The 22,045-nt window shown below is 26.8% G+C and overlaps 1 protein-coding gene and 1 long non-coding RNA gene across 15 annotated transcripts in view; one reads left to right on the top strand and one right to left on the bottom strand.

The window, feature by feature from the left end:
• LOC108001332 (neurexin 1) overlaps window positions 1-22,045 on the top strand; it is a 394,345-nt gene that overhangs the window by 304,900 nt on the left and 67,400 nt on the right. For all 14 annotated transcript variants that reach the window (XM_062075807.1, XM_062075808.1, XM_062075805.1 and 11 more), the window contains 2 exons: window positions 12,742-13,064; window positions 15,347-15,638. In XM_062075807.1, coding sequence (XP_061931791.1) covers window positions 12,742-13,064; window positions 15,347-15,638 — 615 coding nt within the window. The remainder of the gene's footprint in view (window positions 1-12,741; window positions 13,065-15,346; window positions 15,639-22,045) is intronic.
• On the bottom strand, window positions 15,238-20,438 carry LOC133666176 (uncharacterized). The gene is made up of 2 exons (XR_009829926.1): window positions 19,464-20,438; window positions 15,238-15,616 (listed from the first exon to the last, which is right to left on the bottom strand). It is a non-coding gene; the product is annotated as an uncharacterized LOC133666176 (long non-coding RNA).

Raw genomic sequence — 22,045 nt, 5'->3', positions numbered from 1 at the left:
ATTTTTAACCATTCTGAATTGTGGATGAGTGATTTTATAGATTTATAAATAAGATTAAATAATCAAGAATAATATCACTAATCTTTATGAAAAAAAATTAATTTCTAAATAATATTAATACAACTATAACACATTTTGTAACATTTTACAATATTTATAAAAATATATTTTTTGTTATAAATTCAAATATTTTTTGAATCAATTTAGAAAAAGTTTAAGATTTGGACAATTCAATTCAATATCATTTTTTTGCTTTTGTCATTAAAGTTTTCTAAAAAAATACATTTTTTTTTAGAAAAAAATGTAATTTCAATCTTGCTAAAATATTTATTTATTTTCTAAACTCATTATACATATAAATAAAATTGCATTATCAAAATATATTATCGATACTATTTATTTAAAAAAATATTGAATAATTCAAAATAAATAACAAACAATATTTTTCATTTCCATTGCCGCTGTATATCAATTCTAACCTAGCTTTAAAATCTCGATATTCTTTCAGTTTCGTGTCGCGAAAGTCGGTTCTATTCCGTTTCACTTCCGTCCCTCACACGCGTTCTGTATTTTTCTCCTTTTTCTTTTTTCTTTTTTTTTTTTTTTTATACCCTTCGCGCGTGTTTAACGCGTCTCTAAACACGAAAGCACTCGAGACTTTTAATTTTTTAACGTAAGAGCAACGATCATCGTCGCCGAGTACCAACGTCATTACTACAGTTCAAATAGGAACATCCGTTCTTGAGCGTTCTTCCAGAGAATTTCCGGTGAAACGTGGTATTTATATGTACAAACGATAAATTATTTCCTTCCGTTCATACCACAAATCGTTAAATTAACGTTCCACGCGTTCGGAATAGTAGGAATTAATTGCTAGTCCAATTAATTTTCATATGCGAATTACATTAATGATCATTGTTAAACGGATTTCGTATAATTAAAATTAATCATATCGCGAAATTATTTACAATTAACGATTAATGTTTTATATTTTTGAAATAAATTAATTCTTGAAATAAATTTTATTAGATTCTTAAGCTAGAATTTTTAAGCTAGATAATTTTTACAGCTGTTCATTTTTTATTTAAATAAAAAATCATTAAACAAATAATTTTTTTATGAAAAAAAATGAACAAAACTTATTTATTTATATATTTTCTGATATTGTACTGAAAGAGAAATTCATTGCATCGAATAATTTTAATAATAATGTGGTTATTAATTAAAATTGAAATATAAATGATTAAAATGTAATTGCATATAAAGTACATATAACTTTCAATTAGTTATTAAATATCTAAAAAAACAAAATAAATAAACATAATTTATCATATTGATAATATAATTGCACAAAATCTTTTCAAAATAGAAAAATTGTCCTATATTCAATAACAAAGAAAATATTGATAGAAATATTAAAAATACATTAATGTTTTTTATGATAAAATATAGGAAAAAAGCAAGCAATTTTTAAACAAATTTATCATTATCACAAAATGTTTATTTATTACCACATCGAGTTAACTTATCTTTACCATTTGACAGGTTAATGACAAAAAATCTTTTCGAAATAGAAAAGTTCTTTGTTTATAAAGAAACTTGTTTTACTTTGTCTTAACGATGGAATAGACCGCAAAAGTTACGGCAAGAAATTACTTGAAGAGATTTTTAATTTCGAATTTCCATCGTGAATATCATCGCATCGATTCTTCTCGAAACTTTCTTCTCCACGATTTTCGTTAATTATTCAAAGACCCAATACTTGAGAAATAGCCAACTCCCGGAAAATTTTCTCAGAAGAAAGTACAACGAAAACGCCTTCGACCTACCGATATTTTCGATAATAATTTACGCTTTGACAGGTTCGCCGAGTATTAAGTTCGACGTTTGTAAATTATCGACAGATCGAGATCGTAACGAGATTCGAGCGAGAAAGAAAGTAACTTCGCAAGCACTTTTCGTTCGTTCGTCGTGCATTAGTAGAACGCATTCGAAATTATTCTCGATGAAATATCTTAGCAATCTTGAATATTCCTCAAATGACCAATCAGAACGATAATTTAAATGTGATTTTTGTTAAATGGATTTAATTTATTTCTCCAACAATTTGTATTTTAGTTTTAAGAATCTTATTAATTAATAAAAAATTTATTTATTCTTCAAGAAATTGTAAGAAAATTATCAAAATCTTAAAAATTGTGTTATATTCAGGAAACTGAAATATTTCCATAAATAAATACTATTTTATTTAATATTTAAATCGTGGATATATATTATTTACATTCGAATTTTGTTAAAATTAAATACTGTATATTTGTATATACTATTCGAAATATTACCTTCGTTAACATATTTGGATAAATCGATATTAAAATACAGATTTGAAATATCATTCTTTACAATTCAAAAGAATCTTGTATCGATCCCAGAGATCAAAATCATCATCAATATTTTAAAAATCCATATTCTCCATTATTTCATAAATCCAACAGAAGCCAAGGACGCAGCGTTATTAATTTTTTCCTCTCGAAAGCAAAAACCTTATAATAAAATATCGTTTCCAAAATTTCTTTCTCACGATCAGTTTCAATAAAACCTTACCTCCAACCTCTCCACCAGACAATGTACGTCTAAATCACCTACAGGGAACGGAGGGACAAGATCGCGCGTCCCACGGGAGCTGTAAGAATGGATGCTGATGCATCCCGTTCGCGTCTCGAATTCGGAACTTTGTAAAAAGCGCGCGTTTCTTCTGATCGTATCTCAGCTCCCAGAATTCCCTCGGTCGGCCATGAAAGGGGGCCAAAGGCGAGCATACTCGGGTAAATTACAAATTTCCCAAAGCGGTCGCCGGATGAAATCACAAATTCCAAATGCGCGGCCGTTTGCATTCAACCGGCGACTCTTCGAATCGAGGCGCTCTTATGAATGCTAATTGAAGATTTTCCCGAAGTGCATCGAGGCTTCTGGTGTTCGTCGACGACCCCTATCAGAAATATCATCATGGGTATAAGTTTCTATGGAAATGTAATCGAACGAAGAGTTTTCACTGGCCGGGTATCGGAGGAATTTATTTATCTGTTGTATCTGTTGCATTCTATTAAATTTATCTCCATTTTGTAGGACAAGATTTATTTCGATATATTGTTTTCGTAAATTTTATTTACGGGATATTTGGGCGTATTTATAAATCGATATTTAATAATTATTGTGTGAAATGTGATATATATGGAGTATTAATATATTTGTGGAATATATTTAAACAGAAGTTTCTACAAATCAATACAAACGCGAATGTTATTTATTTTATTTATATAATTATATACGATTTAAATTTGGGACAAGTAAAGTGGAGACAGAGAAAGATGGAGATTTAAATTTTCTTTTTCAATTTATCTTAAATCTTTGTAACATAATTAATTTTTAACATTCCTAATTAATTAAAAATCTTAACAATTGATTCCAGCTTATGCGAATTTAAATATGTAAATAAAAAATAAAATAAAACGAATCGCGTTTCAATTTTATCACAAGACTCAAACCATAAAAAAATAGTAAAAACGGTAAAAATATTTCCTCGAGGAATTCGCCGCTTAAAAACTTAGCCTTCCCAACGACCTATCGACTTTTTCCAAGGATCTCGAATCGCAAATCGGCAGCATGCAAATGCACCCTTTACGGCCGCCTACTCGTTGAAATAGATGCAACCGCGCTTTCCAAGAGGTGCATTCGAAATCGCGGCAAGGATCGATCCACACCAGAGAATTTCTGACGTCGTTCGAAACTTCCATTTTCATTTCACTTCCCCCCCTCCCCATTTGTCGTCTCCTCGTACGCCTTCTGCCTGCGAAGTGTTTTTTTTCTTTTTCATAAATAATCGGAAGAGAGATCGCAGGGTGTTCCTTTAACAGAAATTCGACGTTTATGGAATAGTTCTTATATTCGAGGAACATATTGATCAGTTGGCGAACGAATTCTTTTATTAGTTTTTTTTTTCCTTAAATTTGAGCAATTTTCATCTACAATGGAATTATTTTGCATTGTACGAAAAAGAAAGTTGTATTAAAAATGGGAAACTGTAAATAGTTGGATGTTTTAGATCGATAAGCTACGATTTTTCAATGTTACAGAATAATAAAAGAAATTGATTTTTAATTGTTATTAATTAAACAAAAATAAAAACGCAATTGTTTTCATTTTAATTTTCATTTTATCTTGATTTACAGAATCATTCTTTAATCATATCTATATTATATATATTAATTTTTCTAATAATAAAAGTTTGATTTGGAAATAGATTGTTCTATTATTGTATATTATAAGAAATGTAAATTGTAGATAAAGAATATAATGCTTGTTCATTATATCTTTCTTATTTCTTTCAAAATATAAAATAAAATTCAAAAATAATTCTATAATATTATAGAATTTTATTTAATCAAACGCTACATGTCGTCATCTACCAAAATAAATAAATTGTTCGCGTTGAAATTAATCTCGTTATCGTGAAAAAATCGTTTATCTCCATCCTTTCATTAATACAAGATTCTACTTTCATTTTATTCATTTTACGGGGTTCTCGTTATACACTTCAGTCTTTACGAGCTCCATAAAAATAATCTCTATAGGGTAGAAAAGCACGTGAAAGTACATTAAAGGATAAACGTAATAAGATAACGACTACTTTTCGCGAATTAAAGCATCAGCATCGATTTACCACTATATTTACCAGTGATAAAATTTCCAAGCAAATGTGGAATCACCGATATTGCGAATTTAAATATGTAAATATGACGTGAGAAGAAAATAAACGATAAAAATAATAAATATAGACTTTTTCCCATATGCTTAATGATTCATGAATATTTCACTGAATTGACGTAATATTGATCATATTTTACAACAAATATTAGCAAGTTTGATTGATAAACAACTAATAAGGAAATTATATAGAATTTGTTGAATAATATTTGTAAAAATATTTCTTCAAATAGTGATTCATGGATATTTCATTGATTTAATGTAATATTGATAATATCCTTATATGATAAATAATAGTTGTTATTAAGTTCGATTGATAAATAATTAATAAGAAAATTATAAAATTGTGAAATATTTCTTTTTTTTTTATAATAAATATGATATAATAGTAAATAAGTTTGATTGATAAATAACTAATAGGAAAAGGAAATTATGCAGAATTGTTGAATAATATTTGTAAAAATATTTCTTCAAATAATGATTCATTTTATTGAATTACTGTAATATTGATAATATTTTTATATAAAAAATATTACTTGTTATTATGTTTGATTGATAAATAATAGAAAATGAAAATTGTAAAATTGTGGAATATTTCTCTTATCTGTAAAAATAATATTTTTCAAATATACTTTTATTCAAAGTCAGATAAACTCTTATATCAAAGTCTTATAAATAAATTACAAATTACTATAATATATTCTTGCATAACAAATTCGATAATAAAATTCTAAAACCTAAATGAAACACAAATTGCAAAGTTAATTAAATTTTGTTAAATTTAATATTTCAAAATTATGAAAATTATTTTCCAAAAATTTAACACGATTCTTTATTACTTATCAATTTATTATTATTATTAGCGAATTGGAAAAATACAATTAAAATTACAATTAAAATATTATAAATTTTCATTATATTATTGTATCAATTTAAAGAAAAAAATGAAAAAATAAAAAATATATAGAATTTTTTATTATATTTATTATATTTTATACATTTCTTCTTTTATTTCAATTATATTAGATAATATTATTATCTATTGGAAAAAATAAAAAAACAAATTCAATAATGGCTAAAGTCACATACAATTTTAATGAATTAAAAGTTTAAATTGTTATCCTGTTATAAGTTTACTTGTTTTCAACCATATTGAAACGTACTATTAAACTTTTCTATTCAAATAAAAAGTTACAGCAATTAAATTTTTACGCAATTTTGGAATATCAAAATTCAATCGCAAATCTGTGATCTTTACAAACTTTTTAAAATATTGAAATCTAAAAAATCTTAATTTAATTTTCTCAATAAAAAAAAATTCAAAATTATAAAAAATTTGAATATTAAGTTACCATTTAAAATTAATCTAAATTTGGGCATTTTTCATTTGAAAAAAATAAATAAAATAATAAATTACTTCATTACTATATTATTTTTTTTTAATATTTATAATTACACTAATATTATGAAGAATGATTTATTGATTTATTTAAAAAGAAAAATTATTTTATTAATTAAATTTTACATAATTCAGGATATTTTCATTTATATCTTTATATATTTTTAATTTAATGAAATATATAATATAGTGAGGTTAATATAGATAATATCTGGTACAGTTATATTTGATTAATGAATAATTAATCCCTAAGGAGTAAATGTTTCACCTAACATTAGATAGATTAGATAAGTGTAGTACAGATATAATAATAAATTAATTATTATAGATTATCATGTACATCTATAAACTTAATTTGAACAATTTTTCATTCATTAATCATAATTTTGTAATCATAATTTAAAATAATGAAATTCTTACATTTGATCCTAAATTAATATATATTAACAAATAACATATAGAACGCTAATTATACAAATATAAATACTTTATCAAGAAAAAAGAAAAGACTAAATTCTTCTGAAGAAAAATCAAACGTGAATAGAATATACACTTTTTCTTCTCTATAAAAATAAAATCAATAAGAAGTCGTTTATTAATCCTTCTACCTTCAAATTTTAATTAGAATATCCAGAAAAGATTGGAACAGTTTCGAATAATATTCGAATCGATTGGAAGCATGCGTGTATTCCTATATTTATCGGACATGGTAGCCTGACTAGGCCGGAAAATCCAATCGGCCTGTCCGGGTCGTGCATAAAGTTTCAATGCCGCCTCGTCCAATCTCTTGTAAAGCTGGCCGTAATGTATGCGCTTTGCAGCGTATTTAGGCCGCCAGTGTATCGTTGCCTATAACCGATAACCAACACTATGCATCTCTCTCCCTTCGTTTCTGTGCGCATATACACGCGTATATATATGCACACTATGCCTAATTGTGTTTCGCGTGCGAATGCTGCGCGTACTACTCTATCTATCGAACGGTCATTTGCATTCTACTTCACCCACTACGCAGTTTACGATGGCTTATTAATATTAATTGTTTTTCTAATTCGTTTGTTCTTTTGTTGTAACGAAGAAAGGACGATTTCTTGGGATATTTTGGGATGTAGGATTAAGAAAAATTCACGATCAGAAATGATTAGACATTGGAATTATAATATTAATTCTGAGTGATCAGAAGTTAAGTTTAAATACACTTATTAAAAATGGAGAAAAAGAGAGAAGAAGAAGAAAACTAAGTGAACTAACGCTATCTAATAGATCTATAATGATTTGGTTAAATATTAAAAACAGTTTCAGAACGAGTTATCACACTGTATAAAAATCGTAACAAGGAATTATATATAGCAAATAACACCAATCTAATAATATTTATATATATATATCTACATATAATTATACCATCGAATTTTTTACCATTCGAATCGTATAAAGGTCATTCAATCTTGCCATTTACTCGGACAATTTCAATTAACAAAATTGAAATGCCAGACGTTGCACAACTTCATCAAAACTGGATCAGATGTAGGTATATCGAACGCGTAGCAAAGGGAATAAGGGAGTAAGGTAGCGTCTAAAGCAGCACTTTTGGTTATTGTCAAGTGAGAGCACGTCCGTTCGAAAGCATCATGGTCCTCCAATAAAGCAGAATACCCATACTTGCTCCTCAGATCAGCCTATTAAATGGATGGCGAGTGCCAGCAATATTGAGTTACGTGGCAATACCCTAAATTGCTTGACCGACCAGCACCGCCATAACCTCCACACGGCCTTCACTTGGTTGCTTGTCTCTGGCATCGATCGCACGATAATTACTACGCTACTGAGTGCATGACATCCTTCGGTTGTTGCCCGCGAGAAACTGTAACTGACAAAGATCTTTGCCTTGGGGCATGAATCGGTCCACAGTGGAAATTCGCGTAGGATCGAAGGAGGTAACGCGTAATGGAAATTTATGGCGATAATTTCTGTTTTGTCGAGATTCGTCTTTGTTCCAACTTCGCTTTTCGAAGCGTGGGGTGCATAGATGGCGCTCTTGAATTGGCGGACTTTGACGGCAAATTGATGACGGTGTGCAATAAAACGTTGAATCGGCGACCAACAATCCTTATTGAGAAGAAATGTTTTATACCATTTTGTTTGAACATTGCTTGAAGTTTTAATATTGTTTGATTAGTAAAAGAATTAATTTTTGTAATATTGTTTTTTAATTTATTGTCCGATATTCAAATACGATTAAGATATACGCCATCTTGGATTAAAGAAATAGATAAATGAATTCTTATTTTTTAATTTGATTAACTTAAATCTGATTATTGAATTTTTCTATATTTTTTTTAAAGAAAAAAATATGTATTTCTTATATATTTACATATCATAATTTTCCAATTAGTAAAACTAAAAACTAAAATTAATCTAATTAAAGAGTGTTAATTGAAAAGATTATCGTGATACACGTGGAACATGTGAAATATATTTAATCAATAATGTTTGAAAGGCTTTGAGATCGTTGCAACGATATATCTTCTAAACTTCCAGTCGACGTTCTTTGAACGCCACAAATTACTTCATTAACCGAGATACAAATTCTAGTTCATCTCGAAAGATAATTTCAGTTTTGAACGATGTGGATTACATTTACTTTGACTAGGGAAATTTAATAACTTTTAAGATGTGAGAAAAATATCGGCATAGAAAGATGAAAAGAATTAATCAAATAAAGTTTATTTTCTTCGTGAAATAATGAATATCAGAAACTTTAGCGATAATAACTTTTACTTATTATTTATTTGAAGATAAATATTATAGGATTAATAAAATTTTAATATTCAATCCTTGTTTTCTATTAAAGATATCAAAGACATTTTTAATATAATGGATGAACTCTAAAAAAGTTTGTGTCCTCAATGTTTCTGCTCTCTGGAAAACTAATTTATGAATCTTGTAATTATTTTCACGACAAGATATTTTAAAGAGAAAAAATATTGCCGTAATTATTGTTTAGAAACATTACGATTTTTAAAATTTTTTAAATAAAATGATTATATATTTGCAATATTTATTCAAATCTGTGCTTAATATACCAAATTTTATAAATTATTATGATTATACAAATACATTTTTCAAATTGGATTAAACGAAACTGCAAAATATTAAAACACCTTTATTGATCCACATAATTGAAATATACAAGGATATAAAAATGAGAATGTTATGAAGTATAACAATGATTTATCTTTTATTATTCTTACTATTTTTATCTTTAAAATTTGTATTATTATTGATAACTATGAAACTATTATGATAAGATAAAATTAATTTATTTTCTTTGAGATAAAAGAAAAATATTTAAAAAATTTATAGTTAATATATTATAGTATATAAATGTGTTTTTATCTAATAAACATAGTATATTAATTCAATTCATAGCAAATCATGACTTGAGATTGTAAACTTCTATGCATATATATATATATATATAATTTATCTATTTTGTATAAAATTATATATTTTGTTTATCAATGAAATATCTTAACTAAATATCTAACTTTTTATTTCACTTAATAACGAATAATTTCATATTCAATTTTCTCGAAGAGAGAAAAAAATCCTGTACAAAAAATTCCACACTTTTGATTTATTTTCACGCAAGAAATCATTCTCTTTCGACTCGTTTCATCCTTGATTTTCGATACACCCTGCGCATATGCGTTGACGAGGGATAAACAGGGCATAGTTCATGTTCGAAATTACAATGCCAGCCATATGGCCGTGATCTGTGAAGGGGTCGCGTTGACTAACGGCCGATAGAGACCTATCCTGGACCGGCCATTGGGTCAGCCAGTTTAATTGAATCGTAAATTGACATCAAACAACGATGCCGTGGAATTCATCGGGCAACGTTTATCCGTGTTTATCGGCAAATTGGAAGAGTTCCTTCGGAAGACACGTGCACACGGAGCTTTAATCACGATGCCCGCAGTTCCGTGGCAACGTTTGGCGAAATTTCGGTGAACTTACACGCGCCGCTGGCAAATTTCAACGGGGTACGGCCGATTCGGCCGAGTTACATCCCGCTTCGGGGCGAGAATTTGATTATAACTCGGAGAATGCTTATCGTTTGATCGAATCGAAACTGAAACAACTTGGAAATTATTCGAAAATTGAATTCTCTGTATCGCGATTCGATTTGGGTTCGAATTTGCAGGGATGGCCCTGTACAAAATGAATAAATTTGCACAACACAGTGAAAAAACATTTGTGATTGTGATCCCAATCCCAAGGAAGTTGAAGAGAAAGAGTTGGTTGCTTCGATTTATTGGTGATATGATAGATTTTTTAATGAGACTGTAGGAAAAAGAATAATACGATTCGAATCATTTATGAATTCTTTGTTTTATTTAGGTTATATGATTGTAAGAGAATTAGAATTAGTATAGATAAAGTAATAAAATAATAGAGTAACTGTTATTGAAAGTAAAAAAAATATAATGATCGATTAGTTTGTCTGAAATAAAAGTTTATATTGTTTCGATAATATTGTTTTAAAAAATGAAGCACTGTCATCTTGAATGAAATTTATTAAAAATTTCAAAATCCTTCATAATTTATCGCGAAATTATTATCATCATTATATCAAAAATATTACAAGCAAACAATATTTTGTGTTTAAATAGAATCAAGATAGAAGAATTAAGAAGTGTTATAAGTTATTTTAAAATAAATTTGTGTTATAAAATTCAAGTTTCGATATTTTTACATTATCGATGAAAATACATTTTATTTTCTATAATTTTCAATTTTCTTCTCGTATATAATATGAAAATAATATGAAATTAAATCTGTAAATATGGAAAAAAAGATATAAAACGAATTATTCGTTAATCTCTTCAAGGAGAGGTACATTTCATTGTATCTTATCTTTTGTATTACCAATAAACATCTCGTTGCTAAATCATAATTTTTGATAACTTTTTAATTTAATTTTTCTTTCGTGAGAAATATTTCGAAGAATTCAAATATTAAAATTTTTTGAAAATATTCTTCAAAAATTATAAAAAAAAAAAAGAATAAAATCTCACAATAAATGAATATCCGTGCAAATCTTTATAATAAAACGATTCTCTTTTCTCACCTCTCAACAAAGAGCATCCTTTGAAGGCAATTTGGTAGATTTATTAGCAACTGCTGTCGATACTTACATCGCACTACTAATTTACAAAGTTCAGTGCATTGTGCGCGAGGACAATTAAGCTTAATGGCTTTGAGTCCGGTAAGATAGTCGCAAAGAACAATGCGCCGATATCGAGCTTTCATTGTCCCTGGATGAGAACAATCCCAGGGCCAACTAATAATTAAAATAGTTCCCGTGTAACTTTCAGACCAAGTTTCGTTCGACTTTCACAAGTACACTCTTCCGTTTTACAAGGCTGGATTCTTATTAATGACTTTGTCTTAATCTCGATCCCTTTTTATTTAACGGTGATTAAAAAGTCTGGCAAGAAAGTAAGGATGAGAGAATTGAAGAGAATATTGAAATTGAAAATATTTATCAAACAATTGATTCTTATTATAATAAAAAATTGTGAAATAGTTTACTTAATCAGTGTCTTTTTTAAAATTGGATAGAAATAAGTTTGGATTCTAGATCAATACTTCTAGATTATAATTTATAATATTAAAATTTCAATTAAGAAAGGATAGGTAAATTCTATATTAAATTTATTATTAAGAAAAATATGTTAAATATTATTAGAAACGTGTCTTTAGTATAATTGAAAAGAACATTGAAAAAGAACAAATAGAAATGAAACTTTTTATATCTATACTTATTTATCCATGTATATAGTTTTCATTTTTATGTATTTATTGTTTTCCAATATTGTTATTCTAATCAATTTAGATATTTTTAAAAAAATTTACTTATTATATTCTAATATCTTATATTCTTATAAAAAAAACAAATTTTTCTTCATATACAGTAATGATCTTTATTATGAAATTCAATTCTCTCTCTCCAAAATAATATAACAGTATATATACCTGGAAAATAACGAAGTGCAAATTCATATATTATTATTGAAATAATTGCAATTTATGGAGAACGTTTATTAATATAATTAAATCAAATAAGTACACGATTTAACTCAGTATTCAAGCACCGTATGATAATTGTTTATCCGCTTTTCATCCATCGCATTCAACCACATATTGCACATCATATTTACATTCGCTCACCTACGATCAATTCTAATTTATCATTCCTGCACATAATAAATTCAAAAAATGTTCAAGGCAATTTAATATTTAATAACACAAAAGTTTATATTGCGAAGAATTATGATCAAATAAAAAAGATCAAAATAACAATTCTTTCTCTCGTGTGAAACTTCGTCATACGAATATTTCGATTATCATTATTCGAAAATGAAATTTGGAATTTGTGAATCCAATTGTCTTCGTGTTTTATTCCATTTTTTTTTATTCAAAATTATTTTCGATTTAATTTCGAATAAAAGCAGCTCGTCCTATCGTAATTTCCGATAAATTCTAAAAAAATCCTCCGCTCTCTTCAACAGCCGAAACGCAGCTTGGCAAACAGAGCATTTTGGAATTTCGGACGCTCCACGTCGGTGGCTACTTGCACGCAGGGGAGGAAATCCCGCATTTCGTCGGCCAGCTCCAGCAAATCTGGTTCAACGGTTATCCGTACCTGGAAATAGCGCGTAGCTCCGGAAATCATCAGGCATCTCATCAAGGTGTAACGCCGATTATTAGAGTCACAGGGAAATTCGGGAAGCGGAACCATCCAGTGCATCATCCTGTGACTTTCACGTCAAAGCACACGTTCGTCGGTTTACCTGTGTTGAAAGCGTACGTGGAAACGAACATCTATTTCCAGGTAAAATTTTTGTAAAAAAAAAAAGTTAAAATTTAATTACGTGAAATCTTTGATATAGGAAAAATTGTTTGGATAGTTTCAAAAGATTTTTATAATAATATTTTAATGAAACTTATTTTGCGTATCGTAAATAGAATTAGTTATATAATAGAAATATATATATATATATAAATAAAATGTTATACAATAGATATTTCTTATCTGGTTTGTAATCTTAGAAACAAACCGTGATTTTTTTATATATATATTTTTCTTAGATTGCTAGTATTTATGAAAAATATAAATATATGAAAATCTGCATAATATAAAAGAGATAGGAAATGTTAAGAAAATGAAACAGAATCTCTATTTTTCTAATGTAATAGTTATATATGTTTATGCAAATTTAATTTTGTATGAAGAACAATTCTCGTATACGTATCGTTGAATTAACCGGCCAATCATTTATTTAATCAACAGTCAGTTCTATAAAGGCCAGTCGAGAGGGAGTCTATTGTACATTAAATCACTTGGTAGAAACATGTGACGATATACTCGTACATAGGAAACGGAACATCGGGGTATAATTCTTGTTGGACAGGGCTTACACCCGGAAGCTTCGAATAGAAACTAGAAACAACTGCTTCATACTAAATTCACACAACTTTTCCCACAATCGTAAAACAAGCACACTTTCGATGTAAAAATATTCTACCAATGTAGACATCGTGGAATAGATACGTGTTATCAATCGATAAGTATTTAACTTTTTTCATTTGATTGATCAGTTTTACAATAATAAATATAATATATGCATTTCCTATTTATAAATTATTTAAATAGATTATGAATAAACGTTGATATAATATGATATACGTAATTATAAATATACAAACTGTAGTTTAAAATATCTTGATATGAATCTATTAAGCAAGAAACAACAGTTATAATGATATTGGGAAAAATAAAAAAGCAAAATGTATTATATTAAAATATAGTATACAATTTTAATTCAGCATATAAATATTAAACAAATTTTCTCAACTTTTAAAGAAAAATTTATGTATTAGTATTATTTTCATTTCTTCTGAATTTTATAAAATCATATATGATTTGCAATCAAATAAATAAAGGAACCGTTACAAAAAAGAAATACTTAAGTAGTTTATAATTTCAATGTTAAAAAAAAATTTATAAATTAACATTAACTATTAATATATTAATGAAAAGTTGGCAAGTTTCTTGTGACTCATAAACAGAGATACACGTTCAAACGCTCGATCTCGAATCTCGATCTTTGGAAAATTCAAACGTTCTGTGAAGTGCCCTATAAATATTCCACAAAGTCGATTCGGTCCACATCGGAAAATTCGCATCACAGGGGCCACAGAGGAAATGAAATGTCAACGGTGACGCGTCCCCACAAAAGGTTAGCCCAATTAGACCTTCCCCACCCTTGCTCACGACTCGATGCCCAAACTACGGATTAATCGCGGCACGTGTCACGGTGCCGCACGTAAAAACCCAATCATGCCTCGTTCTTCCATGCCAAGTGACAGACAACCTTCTCTGCCTGTCACCTTCCTAATTACACCGGCCAGTAATTGACGGATTTCTGCTTTTTCCGCTGCCTTTCATAGGACTTCCGGTCGCCTATCCCAGACCACACTTCCTCTCTCGTCCTTTGATTCTCGTGGAAAGAGCGTGATCAGTTTTCGTAATCGAAGCGAAGTTAAGTGGCATATAATCACGATAAAACTATATGTGTCTTGAGTATAATCGAAAGTAAAATTGTACCTCAAAGATGATTGAAAGATTGTGAATTGATCTTTTATTTATATATGAATTATGAACATTGAATTGATCGATACATTTTTTTATCGATTGAATTTTATTAATACATATATTTATTGATTCGTATTTATTTATTGATACTTTATTATCATTGACGCACAATAATATGGAAAGTGATAAAATTTTATTTATCCAGTTATACTAATAACAGTTATCGATATTTAAAATTGTATACAAGTAAAAATTGACTTGTAAAATACTTAAGATAAGTTTATTTTTAAGATTCTCTATCAGTTTTATAAAAAAAAAATTATATAATTATCTACAAGCTTTTGAAAAAATTTAATAAATCGATTGGTGAAAAATGATTGTAGATAATTTCTATAAAACTAGTATGAAGTAAAATTTATGAATTCTATATTTCATCGACGAATACATTTAAATACATAAATAAGGTTACAAATTTATATGTTTTCTTTTGCCATTAATACGTTTCTTTCATCTTCCAGTTCAAAACACGCGAGGCAAATGGTTTAATTCTGTACAACGCCGGTCGTGAACGTGATTTCATCGCGGTCGAGTTAGTAAACGGGCATATTCACTATGTGTTCGACCTCGGTGATGGCCCGGTCAGGATCAGAGACACTTCGAGATCCAAGCTGAACGATGGAAAGTGGCACGCCGTCAGCATCGGAAGGCCAGCTCCAAAAAGACATACTCTCGCAGTTGACGACCACGTCACCGCTGTGAATAGTCAGGGTAGCAACGAGAATCTTGACCTGGATGGAATTTTATATATCGGTGAGTGAATCGTTTGTAATAAAGATTCTCTTTTCATAAATGCATGCATCGAATTCAAGTATTCCAATATCACAAAAATACTTTGGTATTTAAGATTATGGGATCAATGATGGAAAGAATAATGTGGCTAAAATTATATTTTGCTTCGTTCCAATAGTTTTATTATAGATATTGAATTCTTCGACAACTATCATGAATTTTGCAAATTATACAACGCTAAGCGAACAAGATTAAACAAGTTGAACTAAACACGAGCATGAAAACCGTAATTAATTTTACACAATGAAATAGCAATTTATTAGTTTGTACAAGGGTTTCTATATTCTCGTGTAATACTAGTAATATTTACCAGTGTATTAGTATCATGAATACAGTAAGTACAGAAAATATTTGCACATCATTATATTTATCATAGCATTTAAATAATAATTAATTTAATATACATCATGATTTAATAGCACTTTCATATGACTGACTTTCATATAACGATATAGTTTAGTATTAAAAGTAAGTTTTCTTTAATTATATAAATTGAATACTCTGGAAAATAAATTGGTAAATAAAAATAAATATACATGCAGATACTTTTTATAATTTATAAACATAAATAAATGCTTCATGATCAATTTTAATTAATAATTCATATTACGTGATTTTCCTATAATATCATTTGGTTCTGTACATATTATAAATTATTCAACAAAGCAAATTTATATTTCGACCAACTATTTCCCACAGATTTCTTCAATTTTAATTTAAATTAAAATAAAGTTTAAAATATATTCTTTAACGTCACCTCCAATCGATTTTAAATCAAAATAAAAAATTTTACTTATTATAATTACTTATTAGAATCGCTCTAATCTATTACTTTCCAATGATTCTTGCAATATAATCTTAAGAAATTTTATCATACGTTCTTACGTAATGTAAACAATTTCAATCGATTTATCTGATTCAGTTCATTTTCTCATGAAAACAACAAACATCCCGATACTTATAAACGAAACGTCTATCTTCAATGTATCGGATTTTTATATATCAGACTAATGCGTATTATTCACACACTTGAACAATATTTACTTTATTTTTATGCCACGTGCATAAAATAACAGGGAAAAGTAAAGAAAAACTGGCGCGATATTACGTCATAAAACAGGAATTTAATCTATAGCTATTCGCTTCAAATATAAAACGGTCGATACATTTATTCGAGCCAAGGAACGTTGTTCCGTGAAATATCTTTAACCTTCGACGAGGGTAAAAGCGTATCACGATACTTCTTCGAAGGCGAGATATTACTTTATGAATTTCGAAAATCCCCGGGAACGATAAATCGCGGCCAACCAGAAGCGTGGAGAGATTGGGGGAGAGGGGCGATACATTCGGGCAGCAAGATAAAAACCGAAAGTTGAAAATCGATGAGCACACCCCTCCCCTTCCTCTCCCCCGTAATATCACGCAAGAATGAAAACATCGATCAGATATATATCGGTTTATAAAAATAGTGATACCGATAGTGATACAAATTAGTGATATTTTCGAAAAAAAAATCGCTTTATCGCGTCTCATTGCGTCAGTGATTGGCATTGATTTTTGGAATCAAATTTGGAAATATTGAATCTAAATCGCGCGTAGCAAATTTATCAATATGAGTTTTAAAAGGGAAAGAAATGTGTTCGAACATATTGTTCCTTTCAGGACTGTCTATTTTTGCAGAGAATTAAAAGAAAGAAGGAAAGATGAAATTTAACCTCCTGTCTTGGCCTGTATCGGTATCATATTTTAATTAAAATATATAAATAATCGGGTAATTACGAAGAATTTATGGTTTTTCTTGTGGTGAAAAAGAAAAATGCATGTAATAGAAAAGAAATCATTACTTTAAAATAGAAAATTAAAATATTTTTATATGTCTTTAATAAGGAAAATATAAATAGATTATTCGAATATCTGTTATCTAGATCGATAAAAAACAAATGCTTAATATATTCTATATATACGAAAAAAAAAATAGATTACATAGATTTAATTACATAGAATCGAAAATGATGAATATAGATTTAATTGAAAATATGATAAATGATAACAAGCGTCATTGAAAGAATTAACGAAACAGATTTAACGAAAATAGCGATGATTCGGATAATAATCATGTTTTCATAAACTATTTTCATATAATTTTCATATTCCATAGGCATTCAGAAATATTCATAACAACAAAAACAATTTTTGACTGATATAAAATAATACTATACAAGAATAATACTATAGAAGTATAAATATTAAAAAAATTTATAATTTATAATATCCAAGTTTTACTCAAGAAAATGAATAATTTTCTTACTTTCAATTTTAAAGATGATTGTTTAAATTTAACAAGGATATATATACAATAATTTAAAAGCAGAATTTCAATAAAAATAACAATTGAAAAAACTTCATTTACAAATTTTATAATAATCTTTTAGAAAGTTCTTAAATTTATTATATAAAAGATTTACATAAAAATTACATAATTTTAATTATAGTTTTCATTACACACTTAATTTTAAATCTCAATAATCATTTAGCTATCTGTAGAATAGTATTCCTCGGATTTTACAAATAATTCTTTATTTTATCATATATTTTTATATTATAAAAAAAACAAAAGTTTCTTGATTATCTAATTTAAATTCATAAATTATTGAAACTGAAAGAATTTCTGAGTACATTCATGTATAAGATTTTTTATATCATTGGAAACAAATAGGAAGTATATTTTTATACTATTTTTTACACTAATTTTAAAAGAATATATGAGAGATTTTTTTAAAAAACTTTCATACTTTCGTAAAGTGATGATCGCATTCAATTCTAGATTCTTGAAACTCTGATCAATTGCAGCTGTTCTCCAATTCATGTTAAACTGAAATGTGATAAAAATGTAGTGATAACAAGCAGTTTCAATATTTGCGTAAAGAAACGAAAATAAATAAAATTATTATTTTAAAGAAAGAAATATTTATTCTATATTTTTATGATTGAATTGAGTTCAATGAAATAATGAATACAGTATTCGAATACTGTACACATATTATTTCATTGTGACATTTAATAATTTAAAAAGAAATTATATCACATTGCAAAAAATAAAAAGAAATTTTTTATAGAAACTTTCGATGTGAATAATATAAAAATAATATAAAGATAAAAAAAATATTAAATGCAGAAAACTCACTGAACGATCTTTCTACACCTTCCCAAGTAATCTAATTTTTGATTCTTAGGACATATATTGACGCCAATAATCCTTCTAGAAATAAATGGTTTATTTTTTTCGTTTTTACTCCCATCCTTGATGTTTTTTTTCGAATCGATATCAACTTTATTTTTTTCTATGTTCTTATCAATGTTTTCATTCTTCAACTCTACGTTGTCATGCGTAATTATGTATTCTATGCTACTCGTATATTTTTTATTCTTCGAGTCTTTTAACAATTTGAGCTCAATTTGCGGAGGTTTCAACTCTGGTGACACGACCCTCCACTTATCAGGTAATTTGTCCAACTCATCGTTGACCATAAATCTTGCCAACGTTATTGGCAATTGAACAATGAGAATAACAAAGAAACCACTTGTTAAAAGTAACATATTGCTCGATCAATTCTAATATCTAAATTCGATATCTTCACCAATTATTCGAATTACTTTTATAACAAATTATAAAATTATTAATATGATTATTTCAATTATTTAAAATCGCGTGTAAACAAGTAAAATATCGACGAAACACTGATTGATAGAGATTGAAATAAAAATAAAATAAATCTTTCTGATCACCGTCAAATAACGAACGATCTGCTTCCTGGCAATTTAACGAACATATCCGGCGTGAATAACCACAGTATTCCGCTACAGATTAGATTTATACGTTTTCCATCGTGTCGTCATTTCAATGATATGACTAAGATGATAATGCGATAATACAGTGATAAATGCAGATTATAAAAGGGTCAAAAATTCGCAATTCCCATCAATCTAAATACAATATTTGATTCAATAATTTTTGGAATTATGACATTATTATTTACAATTTTTATGTTGGAATTTTTGTTATCTTTTCGAATTGATTAATATGATGAATTCAAATACAGAAAAGAAATTAACGTAAAATTATCAATTGATAATGAAATTGCACAGATTTTCATGTAAATCAAAAACATATATTGTAAAATTGATTGAAAAAAAAATATAAATTAAAAATATCATTTCAAACTAATTATTTTCTAATTTTTATTTTTTGTTAAATTTTTTATTATTCGTTACATAATTTATTCTTATATAATAAAAATAATTTTGTATAATAAACGATTTTTTTTCTTTTCTCTCTTTTCCATTATCTTTCTTTTTCCTTTTTTTGAATTTTTACGGAATAGTTACATTCAATTTAAAATGAAAAAAACTATATGATTTTATCATCTGTTATAAATAGTATTTTTTATAAATATTATAATTAGTTAGTTATATTATAATTATATCATAATCAAAAATAATTATAATATGAAATATTCGTATTAAGTAAGAAACATTAATTTCTTATTAGATTTAGAAACAATTATATAATTTTTTTTTTATTCTTTCTTTTAATCTTCATAATTTCCACAAGTGTTTTCCTATAAAAAATATTCTTTAAATATCTTAAATATCTTAAATATCTCGACGATGACTCGAAATGTTTGATATCGATTATTTTCAATTGAGACCTTCATTTAATCATCTTTGAAAAATACATTCTAATCATAAAACATCACAAACAAAATATTTTATTCTCCTTGGATTTATAATTTAAAAATTTAAAAATTTCAATTATGGAAAATTTTTTTCTAAAGATTCATTAAATTCATTCGTAGCAATTTGATTAAATTTTAATCTTAATTGATGTATTTTAAAAACATCAATTATAAAAAATTTGAAGAAATAATATTTTGTAATATAGTTAATTAAATTTTTTTTATTTGTATTTATATTTAAAAACAATATTTGTATTTAATAATATAATAATAAATAAATATTTTTATCATTTTTTGTACCAAAATATTATATTTTAATGTTTAATTTAATAACAAAGCAAAATAATACAAAATCTTGTTTTAACAGTTACTAACTTTCTTCACAATTGGACTATATAAGATATTATTTGCAATAAACATTAAAAAATAGTTAAAGAAACAAACCTTGATTCAATTCAAAAGAATTAGTTGTATTTTCCTTATATACGAATTTCAATTTATAAATGATTTCCTTGATATTTTATATATGTAGTGAATTTATATAGTGAATTTATATGTAGTGAAACAAAACGTAATAAAGAATTTTTTAATCACGATTGAGTTTCACGAATGATAATTTTTATCAGTCATTTAGTAGTCATGTGAGAATTCTCCATTATATATACACATATTATTACTTATATTGAATAAATTTCAAGATAAAAAAAAATCTTTATTATGTTAGAATACATTTTAATTTTATTTTTTTATCATTTCATGTTTCATTTTTTTTATATATTTTGTCTTTTATAATACATAAAATCAAGAAAGAAATTAATCTCTAAAATATGTCGATATAAAAAAAAATATATAAACAAAATTAAATATTAAATGATAAAAATATACGAAATGTTAAAAAAAAGTATAATTTTCTTATATTTCCTCGAAATTAATCAATGATTTTCAGGATGATTATCTGAATTGATTTGACTCGATTCGAATAATGAAGTCGAATAAATCTGAAAAATGGCATTCATGATGCAAATTAAATTTGAATCATAGGATTCGACGAACCGAGACGATCACACGTCCGACTACTTGCATTGCTTTCCATTACCATAAATTCGAGATATCTCATTCGTTCGATGAAAATTATTTTGAACTACGTTATAGCATAATTAAGTATAGAAATTTTAAAATAATGGTCTCTGCTTCGATCAGTTAATCAAATAATTAAAATATTTCCATCTTTTTCTTATTTCTTTTTTTATTGATATTGAAAAAATAAGATATCTCTTAGAAAAAAAAATTTTTTTCTACTTATTATATACTTAAAAAAGGTAATTGTTTAGTAGATTAAATTTATTGATAATCGGTATGTATTAAATATATATTATCTTCTTGTAAAATTAATACATGACTATAAAAAAAAAATTTGCAAAAATCGTACATGAATCTATAAATTTCAGTCACGATTACAGTTTGTCAATATGTTTTTTATTTTATTATTTCTGTTTATGACAAATTAAAAGAATGTAATGAAAAAAATTTTTGGACAAATTTACTTCTTATTTAAATATAAATAATTATCGAATTCTTATTAAAATACTTCTATCATTGCTACATAAATTTGAATTGATAAAATTATCTAAA

Source organism: Apis cerana, linkage group LG5 (genome assembly GCF_029169275.1).
Source record: "Apis cerana isolate GH-2021 linkage group LG5, AcerK_1.0, whole genome shotgun sequence".
Taxonomy (NCBI): Eukaryota; Metazoa; Arthropoda; class Insecta; order Hymenoptera; family Apidae; genus Apis; species Apis cerana.
Note: the sequence above shows the minus strand (reverse complement) of the source record. Positions and strands in the feature narration are given on the sequence as shown.